This window comes from Nannobrachium achirus (assembly GCF_963921795.1).
Source record: "Nannobrachium achirus genome assembly, chromosome: 3".
Taxonomy (NCBI): domain Eukaryota; kingdom Metazoa; phylum Chordata; class Actinopteri; order Myctophiformes; family Myctophidae; genus Nannobrachium; species Nannobrachium achirus.
The window spans coordinates 12,766,668-12,790,070 of record NC_137812.1 but is presented as its reverse complement, the minus strand read 5'-3'; the positions used below and the strand labels follow the sequence as shown (position 1 = coordinate 12,790,070).

The following is a 23,403-nucleotide window of genomic DNA, read 5'->3' as shown; positions in this document are numbered from 1 at the left end:
CTGGAAATAACATACTTTTAACGTCTTTTCTTTTTCAAAATATATAAAACGGGGCTTAAAACAATATAAAACAGGGCTTAAGTGACTTAAGTGGTTAATCAATTTAGTTGATTATAAAAAACAAGTCTATTCAAATATGCCTGCATCAATTCGTCGGTATGTAAAACATATATACTGTATCATAAATTAACATTATTCTATTAATTGGAAAAAAAAATAGAATGAATAGCTAAGATCCAGTAGCTTTGTGAATAGTTTTAAAGAGTAACGATCTACAAACTCTATGAACTACAAACTCTACTCTATTTGTAGATTGGCAAATTTTGGCAAACGTTCCACCCCAGAATAATGAATGTTCGGGATATTTTGATTATCGTGATAATATTGTAAATCGCTATTGTTTTGGTCACAATAATCGTGACATGAAAATGTCATATTGTCCCATCCCTACTATTTGTGTCCCAATTTGGCTGGGAGCCAGTCATTGGATTTTTATTCATTTTCATTTTTTCATTTCATTTGAAAGCTGGGGATCATAGCTACAAAATGATATATTGGTTGTGGAGATTGACCCAACAGTTTTGAAGATATGGCTTATAGAATGATGCCATGCTAAAATACTACTTCTGAGATATTCAAGTTCTAAATAAATGTCTAACCTGCAAATGACCTGACGATCTCTCACATTAATTAAAAAAAGTCTTATTTACATGCAGAGTTAAGCTCTGGCGTTTAAGTGAAATGTAGCCTGAAATTTATGAAATGCTTTAGTGGCTTTATCACATTTTAGTAAAAAAAAATAAAAAAAGTATTTTCAGTCCCTGTCTAAAGCTGTACTTTCCGAGATGACTGGCTCTCAGTGAGATTGGGACACATTTATACTTTTGCATTTTTTTGGAATCTTGTAAAAATATGGTTTTGGACGTACAAGGTTTCCGACGCGACAGCGGCGATATGATAGACGGCGCTCACATATTCATGCATGAAATGAATTCCTTACATGATTCATTAAAGTTGCAGTGGCCATGTCAGTTTCTGTGGGCGTGTGGAGCGGCAGTGTTGCTATAGCGCGTTGTTCTCCCGTGTCACAACAAGCAAGTGCATATCTGTTTCTCCGGTTTGTTGCACTGGGTAATTCATACACTTCCATGGCAGGATTGTTCCGTAAGCCTGTAACAAGGTCTGACAGTATACAGTAAGCATAATATGAACACTCAGTGGCACCGAGGGAATCGGGCAATTAATCTGTCATAATACCAGTGTCAGCCGCTAGTGGCCTTGAAATGCAATGTGTGTATCAAACTGATATCAAAATGATGTTCGGTTTTAGGCAATCTATTATTTTATAATAATTATAGTTGAAGGAGGAGGGGGACACCTGAAAAATCCTTTTGTGATGATGAAGGCTGCAGATTCTATCTGCGTTTTCTGGGGAAGCTTTCAAAAGGGTCAACATTTTCAAGCTGTTAATGTTGGGATATGGGCCAACGTTTCAGTAACACTGCTGATGCCTCTTTAAAAAAAAAAAAACAGAATGAGATATCGACATTGGTTTACATCGGCCATATAACAACAATTAATTATAAATATATTGATATTGGCCAGAAATGTCATATCAGTGGCATAGTTTGGTTTGCAGAAAGCTTGGATTATGCTATGCCTTGTATATGAAATGATTTCATGGTTCGTTTTGTTAGGTCTTTGTTCAGATTCTTGGCAAATCTGCTTTAGATGTTTAGGACTGACTCTCCACACAGCCTCACCCATCACCCATCCTCCTCTCCATCCAACACGCACCTGATTTCAGTGCAATTAAACAGACTAATCGATTCCAAAATATCATCAATAATCCATGGGTTATGAGGCCGCCTCCCCCTGAGGGCGACAAAATATGTTCTCTTATTTCCGGTAATGACGAAACAAGTTGACAGCTTCCTGTCTCGGATTTCGGGAGGTGTTTAGTTCCAGACTCTATATACTGTAGCACTGTTTCCCAAACACTGGGTTGGGACCCATTTGTCTGTCGCAGAGACATTTTTATGGGTCCCTTGATTTAAGAAAGAAGAAAAGCCGATCTACAATGCAGCGCGTTTGTGAGTGTTTGGGTTCCGGGCAAACGTCTGCTATATAGCGGGCGAACCACTGATGGCATTCTGAAATTTTGGAATAGCTTGTTTGGCTATGCAAGACTATATATAAAGTAATATTATAATGATATAATACTCATTACATGCTAATCAATAGTTGCAATACTACTCTTAATGCGCTTATGCTCGCCCGTGCGCACGCACACACACACACACACACACACACACACACACACACACACACACACACACACACACACACACACACACACACACACACACACACACACAAATAGATGTGTCCCTCGAGTTTCCAAACCAGCAGATCAGATTGACTGAAATCTTGTGTAGAGAAATAAAGCGTTGTAATGCAAGCAGCTCCTGGGACTTCATGTTGATGCACCGTCATTAAGCTGTATACCTATAGTGCGGTTTGCATGAGTATATTAGGTTTCCAGTGTACAGTATCCTAATGTTCCGGTGTCATAAATTATGCACAGGACTGCTCTGACATCTAGATTGACCGTGTCCTTACACACTGACTCCCAAACAGTTGGAGAGGTCTGAGAGATGACCTGAGAGAGAGAGGTCACAAGCGCTGCAAGCTTGTAGATCTGTGGAAAAAAACAAAAAAAAAAACAAGAACATTTGAGTACCTGAGACGAATAACAGTATAAGTCCATATTTGAATTTTTGAATATATATGTCACGGTTTGTTAGAGAAACAGGACGGTCGAGAAACGGAGCACTCGTGGTGCCGCACGGGGCGGAACAAGCGGTCGCCCACAACAACGTCCTCCAGGCGGAGCCGCTCGATTGTCCACGACATTGCAAGCGGCGCGAAGGCCAGCGGACCTTGGTCCTGCTCTTCGCCCCCGAGCGCCGCAGGCGTTACGAAGCCGTGGTGAATGCAATCGTTATATTTACGGCCTGGGCAAGCCCATCATCAGGTGTCACCTGATGAAGGCCAGCTGATGGCCGAAACGTTGTCTAACTTTATGTTTTAAATAAACACTGTGGAGCATTGAGCTGTGTGCGGACCTCCATTCTATCTAAAATATGAACCCTTGTTGTAAAAGACAAAGTTGTCCTTTAAACCTTTCAGTGCTTTATAGACCAATTTTGGAATCAGACAGAGAGCCAGTGCAAAATCTATGAACTGGAGCGGTATGATCCAATATGGCTTGATGTTGAAGGCCTCGATCAGTCAGCTGCAGTTTGATTGAGAACACTGCTGCTGTTTAGTTTTACTTTCTTTTTTTTTTTAGAGAATACACCTTTTTTAATCATTATTTTTTTCAAATCCTGCAGAGACATAAGCCCTTTAATCCTGGATATATTCTTAAGGTGATAGTAGGCTTTACTTTGTAATTGTGTTGGAAGTGTTGAAATTCAGGCCTTGAGTCCTTTGGCTGACGTCAATATCTCTGGCTGCAGGGTTGTGGTTTCCGCTTCAGTCGGTAATGTTTTTAATCACTATTCCTTTGGCACCAGAAAACTGTAACTTCAGTTTTGTCGTCGTTTCACTGAAGACAATCCTGGCACACCGGGCCAATGGTTGATTTGTTCAATGCATTTACTCAGTGATTTTTTTATTGGGCCGCAGTCCCCCCGGTGATGTGGTTATGTAAATGTGTGTGTCGTCTGCATAATTATGGTAACACGTTTAGTTGTTTTCCGTCGCCGGAGCCAGCGGCAGCTTGTTGGACAGGAGATGGCCTCAAACGCAGCCCTGGGGACCGCCGCGTGTGATTTTGGTCCACTCAGATTTGATTTGATTTGATTTATTGGAACAATAAACGTTACATGCTTCTCAAGGAAGCGTCAAGGATAAAAACGCAACAAAGTCAGTGACTTATTTCCATCGTGGTCCTCGACAGTGACTCTTGGGGGAGCCTGGGATCGAACTGGGAACCTTGCGGTTCACCACCTGGCCACTCTACCGGCCACTGCACCCCTGAGCCACAATGTTCTTTATTGTCTGCGGGTAACAAGTTCCAGTTTACTGCTCCCCCATATCTAAACAAGCATGTGCCCGTATCAGTTTTGAACCTGGGTGAGTATACAGGTCTGCAATGATGGCTGTGGTAGCGGTTGTGCTTGAACTTTGCCACTCCAAGGTCGCTGAGGTCCTCAGGGGCACTGCTGTTAAAGATGTTATATACAATGTTCAGCTGTAATTGTACTGGCTAGCTACTAGAGAAAGACAGTTGTGAAGTCCCCGTCGTTTTAAGTATCATTCCGACCAGTTTAGTAACGTGCCAGAAAAGTACAACCCCATTTTGTAGTCCTGTCTAGTAATACATTGTTGGTTCGACCGTGTCAAACGCAGCGCCGAGCTCCAGTCTGAGACACGAGGAAATTGTGCCAGTGTCTCTGTTTATAAGTGGATGTCATTGAAGACTCTTTAACGAGAGCACAGCTCTCATTGCCGTTTTTAGCATCGTTCCGGGAGACGACGGGTCATTGCGTAATCCCGAGCAATGACAGGCCGTTTGACCCCCGAGCCTCAACTCAGTTTCTCGGCCCGCTTCGAGCCGACTTGCGCGGCGGCCCCGTCAGACGACTTCAAAGACGACGGACCCGACAATGACACGGTCGTGGCATTGGAAGCGCAGCCTGGGAGCTAATTAAAACCTGTATAATGGGCACTTGACATAAGGGGGAGGGAGGGAGGGAGGGAGGGAGAGACTTTAAAAGCAATGGAGCGACTGAGACCCAACGGGCGAGAAAGAGGAAGGCAGACAGACAGAGAGAGAGAGAAAGAGAGGAAGCGTGTCTGGTGTCCTAGCATTTATCTTCTCGTGCAGGCGGACTGGGGTCACGCTTACCGGTCATAGCGGCGCCTTCCGCCAGGCCGTCGCATGAGACAAGTAAGACGAGAAAAAAAAATGGAATAAGGAAACGGGTAAATAAGTGCGTTTGAGACGAGAGCAAAGGAAGAGACAATTACGTCTTCAAGAGCGGTCCAGTCACCATGACACTGCAAGAGAATTTCTCTCTCTCTCTCTCTCCCTCCCTCCTCCTCGTCCTCCTCTCCCTATCTCTCACTTCCGTTCCGTCCCCTCTATTTTTGGGGTCACATATTGGACGTTCTCCTCTCGGTGACGCCGACCCTCTCTTCATGAATACATTCATGTGTATATTCTCATTTGTTATGCTTTGACCGTGCTGGCGGCGGGCCGGCCGTCAAAGGAACGAACACCTAGGACAGATAGAGAGAGAGAGAGAGAGAGAGAGAGAGAGAGAGAGAGAGAGAGAGAGAGAGAGAGAGAGAGAGAGAGAGAGAGAGAGAGGAGTAAATGGGAAAGTGGGAGATGATAAAGGGGAGGGGGGTGGGGGGGGGGGGGGGTATAAATACTGTACTGTGGTCTGTGTAAATAGGAAAACACCGGAGATGAAGGCGAGTAAACATTATGGACATGGCACAAGATTGGGTCTTCCGGATGCGACTTGCAATTTAGATAGGATGCTGTTTAGACTGATGCCGGGTTCTTGGTTTACTTGCGATCCTAGTTTACTGAAGCACCACACCGTCTCTCTGCATTTGATGTATGTTTACCGTGCTTATTGCAAGTCTCTTTGCTAAATTCCTAAATTGTAAAATGTGTGACATTGTAAAACGTAGGCTTTGCGTGCGGGCCTTGTTGGTGCCATAATACCTGATTTGACACTTGGTTGCATGCTGAAAATAGCCGACCTACAAGCTCTCAGTGCGACACATTGTAGGCTTTTAGATTTTCAAAGAGCAACAACTGAGCGCAACCAAACATAACATTACTTGTCTTTTAGTTCTACTGGATCTCTTATCCACTAGTCCTTCCCTAACATTTTAGTTTTTTTACTGAATGTAGTCTTAGTTTCGGTCATCATAGCATATGTCATCATAGTCTTTTAGGTTAGGGCCAAATGCAACGAAGAAGAGAAAGAAAAACAAATAATGATTGATAAGTAAGTAATGAAGTAACTTAATGAATAGCATGGTGAAAAAGGCTAATTCACAACCTGACGACACGTCTCAATGCAGGACCTTGTGAGCTTCTAGATTGTCTTTTTTCAATATTTCACAATATTTGAGGGCCCTTGTCGTGGACAAGTTGGGAACCCCTGGCTTATAGCCTCCATTTAGACACAAATACAGTTGCCCATGTTGTCATTGTGTAATGCGGAACAGTATAGTGCACACCCACATTCCACCTGTCAGGTTTTAGATGTATGCTGTACATGTTGCGTAGCGTAGCAGTGAGGTCATGTGTAATGGTGTATACTACTGTTCATGTTTATGGGACGTTAGCCATGAGGTCACAGCCCTCTGCAATATGCAATAACCTTGTTGCTGGGCAGAAACCTTGTATATTCTCCTTATTTCATTACTTTTTGTCTCCACCAGGCCAAAGGGCTGGGCACAGACAATGCTTTCCTCCCTGTCTGTCCATCTGTGTGCTTGCGTGCGTGCGTGCGTGCGTGCGTGTGTGCGTGCGTGTGAGCAGCTAATCTCCGGGCACTGTTTGCCTGATTGACGTGAACCTACACACACACACACACACACACACACACACACACACACACACACACACACACACACACACACACACACACACACACACACACACTTCCCGGAGGCCTGAGCAGAACTGTGTGTTAAAACTGCTTGTTAAAACCTTTCATTGGTTCAGTATACCCAGACACATTTAAACACTTTCAATTTCTTTCTTTAAAAATAAATAAATATGCAAGAGAAAATAGCAGATCTAGCTCACAATACATCATGATGTGACGTGTTGTGAGAACTTGTACATCGGCTATTTTGGCTACTTTTATGTGACACTCTTGTCTACGGGAATGGTGAACTGTGTTTCTCACAGGGCAGATGCAGCACTTTCACTTTCCTATTTAGGTTCAATCGACCGTCTTTGGTAAAAATATCCCAAATGTAAAAGCTAACAGAGAGACGTGAATGCCAGAAATGGAATCCTTGTGGTGCCGGATGTCAGGTGAAGGAGTAGGGAGGAATGTGTGGGTGTATGGTTGCAATCTGCCTCTCTCTTCCATGGTTGTTGATATTTATATTCCCTTCCTCGGGCTGATTTTGGTCGAAGAAAGTGCTAGAACTGTGCCAGAACGCTAGACCACCACTTTTACCAGTGGTTGGAAAAGTAGGTCTACTACATTTTTCGGTAAAAATATCAATAGGCATACTGCAATATAGAAATATTCTCTTACAAGTAAAAGTCCAGAATTCAAAATTTACTTGAGTAAACGTACAAACATATTGCCGTCAAAATGTACTTAAAGTTGTACCATGTAACTTTTTTTATAAAACAAATCTTAAAATTGTCCTAACTGTTAAATCGCTAAAGTTTTAGAACACCCACTCCGTTATTTTCAGCTTCTGAAGCCTTCTCTTTATATGTTTTCTATGATCCTGGCCGTGGACCGGATTTCGCGCAAAATTGACGTAATCTGCATCATCTGTATACGTTGTGTATACGTTGCCCAATCACATCGCCGATCATGCACACATGGTACACTACCGGCCAATCACAGCGCATCTTGAAGTGGGGTCGCCATATTTGTAGTCGCCCGTGTGTCTCTTTACTCAAAAGGTAATCTCGCCTACCAGGCAGGGTGAAGTAGTCCGTTTCTCCGGAATGCCTGAACGCACAGGAACCAGGGACCCCTCCAAAGATAGCTCTCGGCGTTGTGGAGGCAGACGCGGGGGTGTGAAGGTACGAAAAACGGGCGAAAGACGCGAACGCGACCGCGGTTTGCTATATGGCTACTGACCACTAGTTGAGAATCTTACACAGTATAGCTTTAAAGTACCAAAAGTAAAACTACGCATTATGCAGAATGTCCCATTTCAAGTTTTCAAATATCAAAATCTTTTTTTGAGAATCTACAAGCTCACAATGTGTGTGCATCGCAAGCTTGTAACGGCCAGGTTTGTCTATCTCATTTTAGACCTGAGACTGGTTTCAAATCAGTAGTTCTCAAACTTTTTGTGAGTACACCCAAAATGATATGTATTTGATATGATAAATATTCATATCCCCCTCCCCAAAAAATTATAAGAAATAGCACATGTATTGGCACGCTGTGAGCTAGAATTTAACTACTTTTCTAAATCACTTTTCTAAATCGGGCCCTATGCAGCGCTTCCCCATATCCCTAAAGTTATTATCCATATGTCTTACTATTTTTTTATAAACATTTTAGAATAGTTCAACCCAAATATCTACATTGACACGTTGTAGGCTTGTAGATACTTTCCTGTTTTTTTTATGGCTTATGCCTGGTTCAGGCTGTGCTCACTGCAGTCTTAAAGGTGAGCACTGAGCATTGTTAAAGGTTGTTCTCTCTTTAGATAGATAGATAGATAGATACCTTTATTATCCCAAGGAGGATAATAAAGGTATCTATCTATATTTGTTATATCAGCCAAGATGGTCAAGTACTCTAACAACTGTCTCACCGTCTATAGAGCCAGGTCGCATTGACGCTTGCTTCGGGTTCATTTCATTCAATCCAGTAGTTTTCATAAGTTTGTATTTGTATGACTGATTGTTTGGTTCTGTCGGATTTCTCGAGGAAGCACCGTTGAAGGTTGTTCTCTGTTTGTTATCAGCCAACATGGTCAAGTACTCTGCCCTGTCTATAGAGCCTACTTTATGCATGCAGGATAACACAACAAGCCCTGGGTACTAGTTTCCATTGTGGTTCTATGTATTCATAAGAGTGGAGTCAGAGTGTGGGCAGGTTATTGGCCTTCGACTGAATGCCAAGAAAACTGGAACATCGGAACATCCACCTCTGGCAACGACACGAAGCACAGCTTGTTAAGGAAGGCAAGGACTTCAAGTACCCGTTGGGCTCATGGGTCAAGTCAACCCAGCAAGAACTTAAAGTGAGGAAGGCCCTTGCATAGAGGGCCCTGAATGGCATGAGCAGTGAATGAACCTCCCACGACAAAACAAACTCCGCTGCTTCTATGCAACGGTAGAGTCTTGTTCTCCTACAATGTGCTGGACCCTGAAACCAACCTTGCAGAAGTCTCTAGACAGGTGCTACACCAGTAGGTTGAGTGAAGTGCTTAACATCAGCAAGAGTGCATAAGTTACCAACAAGAATCTGTGTGATGGAATACCAAGGGTGAGCGAGAAAAGAGCAGCCAGCAGAATGAGACTAGCAGGACACTTCCAAAGACACCAGGAGCTGCCAGCCAGTAAACTGGTGCTGTGGGAACCTACACGTGGGCACCGCTCACAAGGACGTCCCACACTGGAAGCGACGATGGAGGGCTCGTCTGAAGACAACCTAGAGAAGACATAAAGACATACAATACTAAACAAGAAATCAATACTAGGAGCAATACAAGTATAAGTATAGTTTTACATGTCTAGGTTCAGTTGAAAATTGCTGACAGGTGCTCTTTAATGGTGGTTTTGAAGGAGGGTTAGTCTAGTAAGTATCAGGACAAGATGTCTCTACCCCAGGAGGTAACTGTAACTATGGGATCATGTGGGGAGACACAGAGCTCAGGAGGTCCTGGGCTGTTCCCCTCTTCCCTCACTGGGAAAATCCTCCATAAAAACGGAGGTCTCTATACTGCCTCCCCCTGGCCAGCTGGGGCACCTGATTGAGGGGAAAGGAACTGTTTGGAATAACGTGTTCCTTCCACGCGCTACGTGGAGAAACTCCAGGTGAAAAGAAACAACTTGGACTCCTCATGCATAGACGGAAGCATGAGGTCAGTCCGTTGTCACACCCCAGGTTGGCAGAGGGAGTGTAGCGCCCAGGATCACATTTAGACAATTGACACTGGGTGAAAAAAAAAACGGGTTACAAAAACCGTGGGACCGCATGGGAAAACAAAGGCCTGTCCCTCGGATAAGACTAGTGGAACGGCCACTTAATGGCTTTTAGATTCAAAAGTAGCAGATCTACAAGCCCAAAGTACACCACAAAGCACACGTTTTGAGCTTGTAGATCTGCTACTTTTGATGCTTTTGAATTTGAAATGAACGGTTTCGGACATATGAGGTTTCCACCCGACACGGACGATAAGCTGTTTGGTGTCGGCAGTGAAGATTTGTCATATTCTCTCTCTCTTGTGTTAAATTAATTCCAATCCAATCCAGTCCATATTCATTCATTCGTGCTAAGCTTCATTGGCTTTAATGGACCGGCTGCGTGTTTTTTAGCGGCACAGTTGTCGCTACCTTAAAACCATCTGTGAGAGCGAGCGAGGCTCCACACGACACCCAGTAGATAGATTCTATGTCTCTACCACTACGTGAATGATGAGTTTTAACTCGATCTCTATTTTGTTGCAGGGCTAATGTTCCATTAACAACGAGCCAGGTCGATTGCTTGCCACAAAAATACTTATTTACTTACCTAGGCCTTAGGAACATAGGCTATCGATGAAACTCCTCCATCCCCTTCGGTCTTGTGCCCTCCGCTCCAGTTGTTGCCATGACAGTCCTTGCACCTTCATCTCCTGCTCTGTTGTTCTTCTCCAGGTGGCTCTAGGTCTTCCTCTCTTCCTCCTGCCTTGCGGGTTCCATGTTAGAGCATGACTGGTGATTGATCTATTGTTGCCACAGAAATGCTTTGTGGGAATTGTAGGAAAAGTCAGAAAAGGCCATAAGAGAGAGGTGTTGTTTCCCTTACCCATGGTTGTTGTCTGCTGTGTCTGACAAATATGCCAAGACTAATGTAACAATGTTCTGCCTTACATGCACTTTGTAACCGTCTGTTTTCCTACTATCTGAATGCACTGGCAGTGTGTATGTCCTTTGTACAGTGTCATTCCCACTGGGCACGATAAAGATAACTATAACGATAATTATTGTTAACGATAATTATGTCAGAGTTCACATCAATTATGTTGGCGTTATAGTTGTGGTGTGGACACGACCATCCACATGAGTTGACAACGATTTTTTAAATCTGCATCTTGCCCAGTGGGAATGACACATACAAGGCTTTCTTGTACTTCTGTTTGTGTGGACATAAATACTTATGTGTGTGTGTGTGTGTGTGTGTGTGTGTGTGTGTGTGTGTGTGTGTGTGTGTGTGTGTGTGTGTGTGTGTGTGTGTGTGTGCGCGTGCGTGCGTGCGTGTGTGTTTCAGGCAGGCTAACGAGGAGTACCAGGTGCTAGCTAACTCGTGGCGCTACTCGTCTGCGTTCTCCAACAAGCTGTTCTTCACTGTGGTCGACTACGATGAAGGAGCGGACGTCTTCCAACAGGTACAGCTCTCTCTACGTACCTTCCTCTTCTCAACCCTTTGTTTTAACCCAGGGGCCTTCAGTGAAAGGACCCCCTTTCTTTCTTTTTTTTTTTTTTAAAGATTTGTTTTGGGGCTTTTTATGCCTTTATTCGATAGGATAGTAGACTGACAGGAAACGGGGAGAGAGATGGGGAATGACATTTGGCAAAGGTCGTCCGGATCGGGAATCGAACCAGTGACGCCAGCAGGCATCATAGCCTAGTATGTGGTATGCGCCTTGACCACTAGGCCAGCGGGCACCCCCAAGGACCCCCTTTCTGAGAGAGAGAGATGAAGGGAACCCCACTATATAGCCTATTGTATAGACCGATTTCTCAGAGTAGCAGTCATACAGTATGTCAAAACCATTCGTTTAGCATTAATCGTTTTTAAAACGATTTAAAATAGTGAAAGTAGCCGATCTACAAGCACACAACACCCGACTATTTTCACTGGTTCTGTGCGATATAGTCTTGTATGATGAAGCAGGGCTTCGCTTCACGAAAAATGTGAAACTTGGAGAGATTTCTGCCCGACAGTGACAATATACAGATTTCTCAGAGCGGCAGTCATAACTGCGGTGTCAAGCGGTACCGCTTCGCACGGCGACACCGCAGCTACACAGCAGCGTTCTGGGGAAAAAAAGGGTCTACAGTCCGAATCAGCATAGTTTGTGTTTGTTTACGGGCCCGTTTACAGGCTAAAAGAGCCCATCCAGAGCCTCTACACTCTAACAATGGATGTCAATGGGGAGCATGTTTTCTAATCAACCGAACAATTATGTTGTTATTTCTTGCCCACCTTTGGAGTTGCATCATGCTGAGCTAACTACTCAACCACAAACCTCTACCAAACAAAGTGCTCTAAGCCCTTGAATGAGATGATAATGGAGGCTGAGAGGGGAAGGCACAGGAGGAATTGCTTCAAAAAAATCAAAGTTAATAATTAGTATTATTATCTCCAAGGCCACGTGTGCAATTGTGTCATCTTTGTACCAAGCTTTGCTCTTTCTAAATTGCCCCTTGACATTTCAAAGCAATCAGTAAAACCAGAGACAGACAGACGGTCAGATGCTTTTTTACGAAGAAAGGACATAAAAAAGACAAAACGCAGAACCTTTGTCTCCTTTCTTCTTCTCCCCTGCACGTCTATCTCCTCTAAAGCTGTGCAGAGCAGAGCTTGCTGCACATTTCAGCCACCAAAATCTTTTAGTTTTCTGAGATCACCAAACTTGACCATTCTATGCAAGATCACAGTGACACACATCATCCAGACAGAATAGAAGGTTTCATAAAAAAAAAGAAAAGAAAAGAAAAAAAAATCAAAGATAAGAAGTTGGATTTGAATTTGAAGTTGAATCTGCAAAACAATTTTACACAATATCACGTAAAATATCCCTCCCTGCTTCATCTACAGTTACAAGTATGTACAGATGTGCCATTTCAACTCTTCGACATTCACCGAAATTGGCCTACAAATGCATTTTTTTCCACAGGTTTCTTTCCCTGTTTTGCTTTTCTAGTTTTTATGGAGAATGGAGCGCAAATTGCAAGAAACCACTCCATTTCCCAATGAAAAGCAGAATCCACCTTCATAGGTAGATTTAAACTTCAAAGTCAAAGAGGGTCATAAAAAAAAGCTAATATGGCTGATCTACAAGCAAAACTTTCTGCAGATCCCCTGAAAATTAATTGTGAAGAGTGAATTTTCAAATGGCACATCCGTATCATCACCTAAGGGGTCCTTGGCCTGGAAAACATTGAAGACTATGTCGACGCACATGGGGTTTTCTGTTAGCCTAGTTCCAGACCCTGAATCGCTAGCCACACCCCTTAAAATTTTTGTTTTGGCGATTCAGGGGTCTAGAAGTGCTCTCATTGAAGAGGCCTTCCTCGTATGAAAATCCGTACGGCGAATCAGCGTCGTGAATCAGCGTCTTGTGATCAGCGTGGGTGGGGGTTTCCCAGAACTCATGTGCGTTTCCAAGTAAACCAGCACCGCCGCCGTACCGTACCGCGCATCGCGTCGCGGTAAAATGCGGTAAATTGCGGTAAAATGCGATCGTATCGATCTCGCTATGAAACACCAGTAGCAGGCATGTTATGTTGTGTTTGATTACTAGTTCGTAGTGCTCCTATTCTGCCTGTTCCTTTGGTTAGCAAGTAGCACTAGCAAGCAACAGGCTAGCCACTAGCCAGCCACACATAACAACACTACTCATGTGTTGTCAGACGGTGAACCAATCGCTGAAGACTGCCTCTTTTTTGGCAACGCCCATCCCTGCAATCGCCTTCGGTGGAAGTGAGTTCAGACTGAATAATGGAGTGAAACGAAATGTCAATTCAGGCTGAGTGTCAGGCTAGTTTTCTGTAGCAGGGTCTCCCAAAGTGGGTGCTATGATGCCAGTCCAGGGGTGCCATCGAATCATTTGATGATATTTGGAATTCATCAAATATCACTTCAGTACAACTTAGACCCTCTATGCTTAGTAAAACACACCTGATTTGCACTGTACTTGATGAGTTATTTTTCAATCTACCCTAACTCTCTTCACCAAAAATAGCAGATCTACAAGCTCACAACGTGTCACAACGAGCTTGTAGATCGGCTATTTTCTGTAAACCTTCCCCCCCCCAGAATAGGGATGCTGGGGTTCAAGCGGTTAAACGCATCAAGTTATAAAGTATTTACCGTTGTTTACAGTCAGAAATGGATTCCTCTGTGACATTTCTCCGTGACATTTCTCCGTGACATAGCCTTCAGGTGGAAAGATGTGCATGTTTACATAGCGTAATATGATGAAAAAATGATATATAAAAGGTTATTTACAGGCGTGCCCCGTGTCAAATAAGTTTGAGATCTCCTGTTCTATAGGCCTAGCACTCTCCCCAGCGCTTTACAATGTGCAGTATGCAGTCCATTCAGTGTTCACACACTCATAGGGATGGGTATCGTTCACCTTTGAATCGATACGATACCTTTTTCGATACCTGGGAATCAATACGATACCCTTTTCGATACCATTTTCGCTACTTTTTATATAAGTTTAACTGCTCTACCGCAGCAGTAGAGCAGAGGTGATGATGATGATCACACATTGTGGCGGAGCGGAGAGTATAGACGTTGGATAATCATCATAATAATAAACATTAATGTAGGCTATTGTCGGCTATTTTCCACAGAGTGGAGCCTACTAAAGCAGTCATTAAACTCTCAGTAGCCCAACTGTTACAGATGCGACCGGCCAGGGGTGCGTTCCAGAGTATCGAAAGGAGGTATCGTTCGTTTTTACGTGAACCGATACCCGATAGTATCGATGTCACGCGAACGATACCATTAAAAGTATCGCAGACGATACCCATCCCTACACACTCACACACTGATGATGCAGGAAACCAGGCGCCAAGCTGCTCGTCAGGAGCAGTTAGTTAGGGGTTCAGTTCAGTGCCTTGCTCGAGGACACGTCGACGGGCAGCCGGGGATCGAACCTGGAAACCTTGCGGCCACTTATCATCTCTCTCTCTCCCTCTCTCTCTCTCTCGCTACATTTCTGAGTAGATTTAGCGAGACGTCACACTGTTTTCATTGTCTTATTGTTTTCTTACTACACAGGGAGTTAATCACTGTGCGTGTGCGTGCGTGCGTGTGCACATTTCTCACCGATCCACCCGAGGGGGAGAGGTGACTGCCTCACTTTAATGAAGAGAAAGAGACTTCTATCCTCTTCTCTTTATATGGAGAAAATACACACACACACACACACACACACACACACACACACACACACACACACACACACACACATGAAACACAGACAAGTTGACTGTTATGCAGGGATAATTGCAGGGAAACATGGGTTTAGAGAGAGAGAGAGAGATGTATGAATGAATGGACCATTGTAAGCGCTTTGAGTTCGCAACTTGCTTAGAAAAGCACTATAAAAATGCAATCCATTATTATTATAATTGCCGATTCAGGTATAACCATTTTCTTGATTGTGTGTGTGTGCTTGCGCAAGAGATGGTCTGATTGTTAGACCGTGTGTGTCCGTGTGTGTGTGTGTGTGTGTGTGTGTGTGTGTGTGTGTGTGTGTGTGTGTGTGTGTGTGTGTGTGTGTGTGTGTGTGTGTGTGTGTGTGTGTGTGTGTGTGTGTGTGTGTGTGTGCGTGTGTGTGTGAGTCAGTGACAATAAAAGACACTGGAAATGCCCTGAGTCAGAGAGACGGATTACATAGGTAGGTGGTACGGTAACTAACCGTTGAAGTGTGTCTTCTGTGTCCATTCATCATCCCTAATGGCCAGCGCCACACACACACACACACACACACACACACACACACACACACACACACACACACACACACACACACACACACGCAGAACTGCTGTGTATTACTCCCCCTTATGTCTCCTTACTCCCTACCTCCTATTTATGTGTCCTTGCTCCCTACCTCCACTCCTCTAAAAACTAGGCAAAACAGCAGATCTGCAAGCTCACACAGCGCCGTGAGAGCCTGTAGACACAAACGGCCTGCGTTCTCTCTGCATGCACACAGACAGGCAGTCGCTCTGTGAGTAAACGCCAGTCAATTTACGCCTGCGTCAGCCGTGTCAAGTCATTGAGCGGCGCGTTGTCGTGTGGAACAAAATTGTTCCTGGAATCAATGGACTCCCTTGACAGTTAGTATTATTTTTTACCAGTGGTTTCTGCAACTCTGGGCTTAACCTGGCCACTCCTCTCACGTTCTGCATCAGCCAGGAGGAATGTAGAGACTGTATAGTCTGTACACTTTCATATTTATCTACAGTATGTGTCTCTTTTTCTGCACCAGTTAGGACCAGTAACACTCCCTAATCAGGAGATAAGCGACCATCAGGTCACATTTATACACAAATATGTTTGAAAAAATCAGCCTGGCGGTGGCGCTAAATGGGACAGATCCATGTTGATGACATGACTCTAGACATACTGTGTACCACTTTGCGTGATTTTAGGGCAAACATTGAAGGAGCAGTGTCCAAAAATGTGTTTTGCAAGAATCGGCCTCATGGTATGTGGAGGTTGTGGTTTGGCACAGGTGGAGAATCGGCCTCAGGATTTTACGGGGTTAAGCTTGTCGCTCCACCTTTCAGACTGTTGTCCACATGTTGGAAACTAACATGGCCTTGTGTGTGTGTGTGTGTGTGTGTGTGTGTGTGTGTGTGTGTGTGTGTGTGTGTGTGTGTGTGTGTGTGTGTGTGTGTGTGTGTGTGTGTGTGTGTGTGTCTAGCTGAACATGAACAGTGCTCCCACCTTCATGCATTTCCCGGCCAAGGGGAAGCCGAAGCGGGCCGACACCTTCGACCTGCAGAGGATTGGCTTTGCCTCGGAACAGCTGGCCAAGTGGATCGCTGACCGCACCGACGTGCAGGTACGTGCACGCACAATTACAAGCACACGTGCACAGCATTGGTCAAGACACATACGCATATGATTTCCCAGAATGTTTTTTCTTCACCATTAGGGGGGCGAGAAGAACCTCTGGGCCAAAACTATAATATCCCTGGCCAGGAAGTTGTCCCAGGCTCAGAATCTGAGCCGGGGGCAATACCGGATGTAGACCCCTGTGCAAACCTTCAAAACAGTCAGAATAGAAACCAAACAACAACACTACAACAATCTGCAGCCCATGTTTCGACGTGAATCCTACCAGATTAGTCTGCCATTGCAACGCCTTGCAGGTCCTCATGTTACGTTTGTGACTTCACCCGTCCACCGCCCGTCCTCCATACTTTTGAAGTTGAACCACTTAAACCCCAGCTTCCGTGTTGTGGGTAGAGCTTCAGCTGAAAAGTGTAGATCGACAAGCTCACAACTTTCCCCACAACAACAGAAAACAGGGAGGGACTCTCGGCCATTATAGCCGTAGCGATGATGCATTGAGATTCAACTCGGCTGCCTTTCGGAGAGAACAACACAAGGGGGGCACTTAGCCTAAGTGCTAGCTCTCAGACGCCTCCACGTGACTCTGGCTCTAAACTAAAGAACCCAACAGGAAAGTAAACAGAGAGGGGGCGGTTGAATGTTAAGGAGGAAAAAAGGAGACGGATAGTTTTTTTTACGTGAAACGAGGAACGCAAACACAAAGACGTAGACCAGGGGTGGGCAACTTTGATGATGGAGAGGGCCATTATATACAGTCAAACATAGCAAAAATAGCAGATCTACAAGCTGAAAATGTGTCGCACTGCGATGCGTTTTTAGCTTGTAGATCTGCAATTTTTGCTATTTTTGAATTGGAATCCTGAAAAGTAACATTTTATTTAATTTCAAATGCTATGTTCTGATGTTAACTTTATGAACTTAAATACAAATACATTGGACATAAAAAAGACTAGTACTAGTCATTAAGCTACTAATATAGACTGAAGTAATTAAAGCGGGTCATGTTTGCATGTTTGGAATTGTAACAGCTGAAATCAATAATATATCAGTATTCAGATATGAACCTGTGGGCCGCATTAAAGGAGTAGTTCACCCCCAAAATGACTTTTTAGTATTTGTCGCATTCCTAAGACAAAAAGTGGATAATAGTAAATTTACCCCCATTGATTCCGGATGGGGACCCAACCGCATTTGGGTCCCCATCCGGAATCAATCGGGGTACATTTATTGTAATCAAATAATTGTCTTAGGAATGCGACAAAAACCCAAACATATTATTGAACTCAAGTCTCCATGGCCTCAGTAATCAATAGGAAGAAAATGTCATTTTGGGGGTGAACTACTCCTTTAAGTGAAGGTGAGGGCCACTTATGGCCCCCGGGCCTCCAGTTGCCCATGTATGACATAGACAAAGACAAGACCAGAACAGGAGACTGTAAAGCCTATAGATCGAACGCCTCTCGCTGCTGGAATTACATGGAGAAAGCTGAGTAAGAATGAGATCAATGGCAGCCATTTTGGATCCATATCACTCATTAGTTCTATGAGTTCTGTCCTCCATTACGGGGTCACGGTATCGAGCGGCTTTTATCTGAAAACACTGGGCCAGATGACTTTGCATAAGGCACCCGGCAACGTCTCTGAAATATGGCGGCCGTTACTTATGAAGAGAAATGTTTGTTTTCCTTTTTTTTCCCTTTTTTTTCTCTTTCTTGTAATGGCTATAACCTCCAACACGTTGGATCATAGCAGGCGATAAAAGAGAGCCTGCTCTAGTTGTGTGTGCTACAGCGCGAAACAACGGAACAGAACTCAACAAGACATAACCGTCTTATATGTATATGCGTCCGGGGAACCACAAACTACTCGGAATGCTTTCACTTGGAACACGGAACACACATTGAGAAAGCTGAGTATGAATGAGATCAATGGCAGCCTTTTTGGATCCATATCACTCATTAGCTCTATGAGTTCTGTCCTCCATTACGGGGTCACGGTATCGAGCGGCCTTTATCTGAAAACACTGGGCCAGATGACTTTGCATAAGGCGCCCGGCCTTTTATTTTTCTTCTTGTAATGGCTTTAACCTCTCTGTCTCTCTGTGTCTTTCTCTCATTCAACCCATTAAGACCTGAAACATACCTAAAAATAAAAAAAAGTATTCTAAATCATCAACAGTTTTCTGAAAATCATGTTTCTATATCAGTGGTGCTCAAACCTTTTCCATATCAAGGACCCCTAGAAATATATGTATTTGACCGCAGACCCCCATCTCAAAATATGTTGTTCCAGGGACCCTTTTAACCATTTTAATCCATCCATGCCCGGGGCCGCGATTATGTTTACATCGGCCCGTAATCGGGCAACGCCGCCGCACCGCGCCACCCACTCCAATACAAACTCATATCTTTTTCTCTGAACTGTGTTCCCAGTGCAGCGACAAAGTTTTTTTGCGACTAAAATAGCTTCAGATCGGGCTTCTAAAAAATAAAGAAGCTAATAGCTAACTGTTAGCTAACTTCCTCCGGTCTTCATCCATAACAGTAGTTGCAGTGAAATCCCAAGCCACTACTGCCTGTGTCGACGGAAGTTAGAGCGAAGGCCTATACAGAAATGTCTGGCACTCTAGCGGCACCTTGTGGCCCCTGGCATTAAAGGTCCATGAAACACAAAATCACTTTTTCTATAAATATATATTATATCAATGAGTCACTTGTGATAGGGAGCAGTGATATGGTTCAGTTTGCCTATAGCCTTGTGGATTCAGAGCTTTCTGCTGGTCTCTGCAGCTATTTCTGTTTACTTCCAGTTTCTAGAAGAAAAGAAAACTTTGGCGCCACTCATTAAATATTAGCTATCATTGTTCTAGAGTGCAATGTGACGTAGGCATATCTAATTAATATTAACGTTTGTTTAATATAGAGTTGTATCAAGGGGGGGCGTGGTTTCATTCTGCCCTTGTTGTGGCGTCTCGTTGTGTTGTTCAGAGCATAGACTGTAGGGCTGTCGCAGTGGGCAGGCACTTGTTGATTAGATTCGGCAACTCCATGTTCTATAACCAGTTAAAATGGGCAAGTATTTTACAAACAAGCTGTCTGAGCTTTTTTCCATGGACACACTTTCTCCAGCTTTGGACTGTTTACCACGGAACCGAAGAAGAAGGGACGCTAAGCTATCGCCGATAGCTATTTTCTGTGTAGTGTGTGTGTGTGTGTGTGTGTGTGTGTGTGTGTGTGTGTGTGTGTGTGTGTGTGTGTGTGTGTGTGTGTGTGTGTGTGTGTGTGTGTGTGTGTGTGTGTGTGTGTGTCGTGCGTCGTGACAGCTTTCAAAGATTTCCACTCTAGAAGAGCGCTTTCACTTTGTTAGGTTTCCAACTCCCATTTTCTCTAGAGACCGTTGTCATCTAAACGTTGTGTGGCCTTTTCCTCCCGTCATATTTTATTCATTTCCTCTCATCTCTCCCTTTCTAATTCAGTTTGGTACAAAGTGGCTTTATTGGCATGACTGTCAGCACAATGATAGATATCACAATGCAATCCCCCTCCCTGACAATACGCCACATTGATTCCACTCGTTTGATACAACATAACAGCGCTATGTTAAAAAGAATGGATCTACAAGCTTAACCACACAACATCTGCAGATCAGATTAGGGGTGGGCGATATGGAAAAATAGCTGTATCACGATACACGATTTTATCACAATTCTTTTTTCAAGTAGGTTTTTATGGATATTTTTCAAGTTACTTGACAAAAACTAGACTCTCTGGGTTCCTTTTGGGAGGTCTAAATTGAACTTTACAAGTATGTAACTCTGACAGTATACAAATGAAACCAAATGGACCCTTACAGGTCCATTTGGTTTCATTTGTATACTGTCAGAGAGTTAAGTGGAGACCTTGACATTTTACATTTTGAGAACTACTGATTTAGACCAAAATGCAGGTTTAAATGAATTCTGCAATGAATCTCTGTATTAACGATTAAACAGGATTTTTCATAAGGCTCTCTTATTGTATCACGATACATACGATACCTCTGAAAAGGCATATCGTGGAGACATTGTATCGTCTCAACGATCCCCTAGATCAGATCAGATCAGATCAGATCAGATCAGATCAGATCATTCTAATGAAGGAGTATCACAAGTCATCACATGGTGCTTCATGTTTTTCACCCTATTGACTTGTGTATCTTCCCTCTGGATCAGTGGATCTCAACTAACAATCTGAAGAGCATTCACAGAGCTTTTTGTCAGATGGGTGTGCCACAGGTATTTTCAGAGCTTTTTGTTTACGCATAGAATAAAAGTAGAAGAAGCGCTGCATGGGTCTGTGAGTAAAACAATAGACTGTAGACAGGTGCTCTTTGGAGAGGGTATATAGATATTAGGACAAACAATCTAGTTCCATTCCATTGTAACCAAAAAATGTGCAAAGATGAGGTGGGGAACTTAGAAAGGATCCAAGGCAGCTCTGTTCAGTTCAAAGTAGAAAACAATTTTATTTAGCTCATGGCAGCAGGATTAAAAGAAAAGGCCAACGCATTTCGGCCCTGTAGGGCCTTCATCAGGGTCCGCTCTTTTTGTTTATGTGTTGGCTGCCATGCCCTCCCTTTTAAGATTTGTTTTTTGGGCTTTTTGGGCTTTTTATGCCTTTATTATTATCAAATTTTGATAGGACAGTAGACTGACAGGAAATGGGGAGAGATGGGGAATGACATGTGGCAAATGTCATCCGGAATCGGGAATCGAACCGGCGACGCCAGCAGGCATCATAGCCTAGTATGTGGTATGCGCCTTGACCACTAGGCCAGCGGGCACCCCTGCCATGCCCTCCTTAACACATCGGACGCCCACGTGGTGTCAACGCGCCAAACTCTTTGATGTTTACGTGCGCCCACGACGCGTTCGACGCGTTGTACAGTAAACTATACTGTACTGTAGCTACTGCACTTGGCTACCGCGGTGATGAAACAAACTCCATTTCCCAACATACAGCGCGCAATTATGTCACCCGGACGTGCTGTCTGTCCCGTTGACTTCCTGTTTAGCGGCTGCACAAAAATGCTGTTTTCTCCGGATTCTCTTCCTTTTTTCATTTTTTTCTCAAAACGGCAGCCTCTTCTACCTGCCGTAACACAAACACTGTGGCTTAGCATTGATAAAAAACAGTCCTGACTGAAAGAAAAGATTTTCGCGAAATAAACAGGACATACTCGGATTACATTTACTCGGATTACTTTTCTCGCCAGTACTCTCGCCGGTAGGTAAAATGACGCGTTGCCATGGGCACCAGCAAATTAAAACGTCAAAACCACGTGGGCGTTTAATATGTTAAGACGCTCCCGGATGTCTTACATGGTTCTGTGGACTATACATACTCGCGGGTGGATTCTTTTTTTTTTCGGCAGCGGTTACGGCGGAAGATTGGGAGTGAGTCTGCAGTTCTAAGTTCTATGGAGAGTTCATTCCACACTGTGGAAGCCAGAAGGGAGAAGAGTCTTCTGTCACCGATGCCTCAATAACGAATCCTCTTTCAAAGTTTTTTTCTTTTGCCATCAGCTGGTTGATCTGGGCCCTGCTTCTGCATTTCCTCTCGCCAAAGTCCAGGTCAAATGAACCGCTCAGCGTTGTTTGTATGCACGCCTCAGAGCACGACGGGACGTTGATTGACTAATTGAACCCCGCAGTACACCTGTATGGAAGCGGATGCGTCTGTTATATTTATGATTGTCTTTGTTCAAAACTGTTACTCTTCATGATTAAAATTCATAAGTAGCAGATCTGCAAGCTCAAAACACGGTGCGACAATCTACTACGTTTGATGCTTTTGTGTGACACTGTAGTATGATGAAGATGCTTCTTCGTCTACGCTTCTGGGGCAAAGATGTTTGTGTAAAGATGCTTTTAAGTGTTAATGAGCAGAGCGAAATCAACTAAAGGCTAAACATGCAAAAAGGAAAACACTAAAACTAAGAAAAGAAAACAGTTGGGATTAACAAGTGCTTTAGAAACCAATTAATATTTACACAAAAAGGCATTTTTTCATAAAAGACAGATTTAGGGAAAAAAAACACAAAGGTTTAAACTATGGAGATAAGAGGTTTCTGCCCAACAGCAAGGATTTGTATTGCTTTCAGCCAATAGCAACAATGGCAGCAGGAACCATGCTCAATGCCCATCCTGGCATAATCACTGCTGCACGCACGCACGCACGCACACAGGGGTGTCACACCAAATTCTGGGCCCTGGGTACAAGGATTCACTGCGGGCCCCCCATGAATGTTAACTATTGAAAAATAGCAGATATACAACTGCGAGCTTGTATATCTGCTATTTTTGAAAAATCGTGAAAATTTGTGCAAGAAACCTATGCCAAGGACCCCAAAGATGATATGTATTTGGCCACGGACCCCGATCTCAAAATATTTAGTTCCAGGGACCCCCAGAAGCAAAATTTGAGTTAGAAATGTTCGCTTAAAAAATACATATATTCAACGTTTTTCACACATTTTCACAACTTTTAAAAAATAGCAGATCTACAAGCTCGCAGCGCGGCACTCGGTGCCGCGCTGTGAGCTTGTATATCTGCTATTTTTCAATAGATAAAGTTAT

General features: G+C 43.7%; 1 protein-coding gene across 1 annotated transcript in view; it reads left to right on the top strand.

Moving 5' to 3' along the window:
- The window catches only part of tusc3 (tumor suppressor candidate 3), a 196,024-nt gene that overhangs the window by 109,344 nt on the left and 63,277 nt on the right, over window positions 1-23,403 (top strand). The window contains exons 3-4 of the mRNA XM_080721868.1: window positions 11,226-11,343; window positions 16,633-16,773. Coding sequence (XP_080577994.1) covers window positions 11,226-11,343; window positions 16,633-16,773 — 259 coding nt within the window. The remainder of the gene's footprint in view (window positions 1-11,225; window positions 11,344-16,632; window positions 16,774-23,403) is intronic.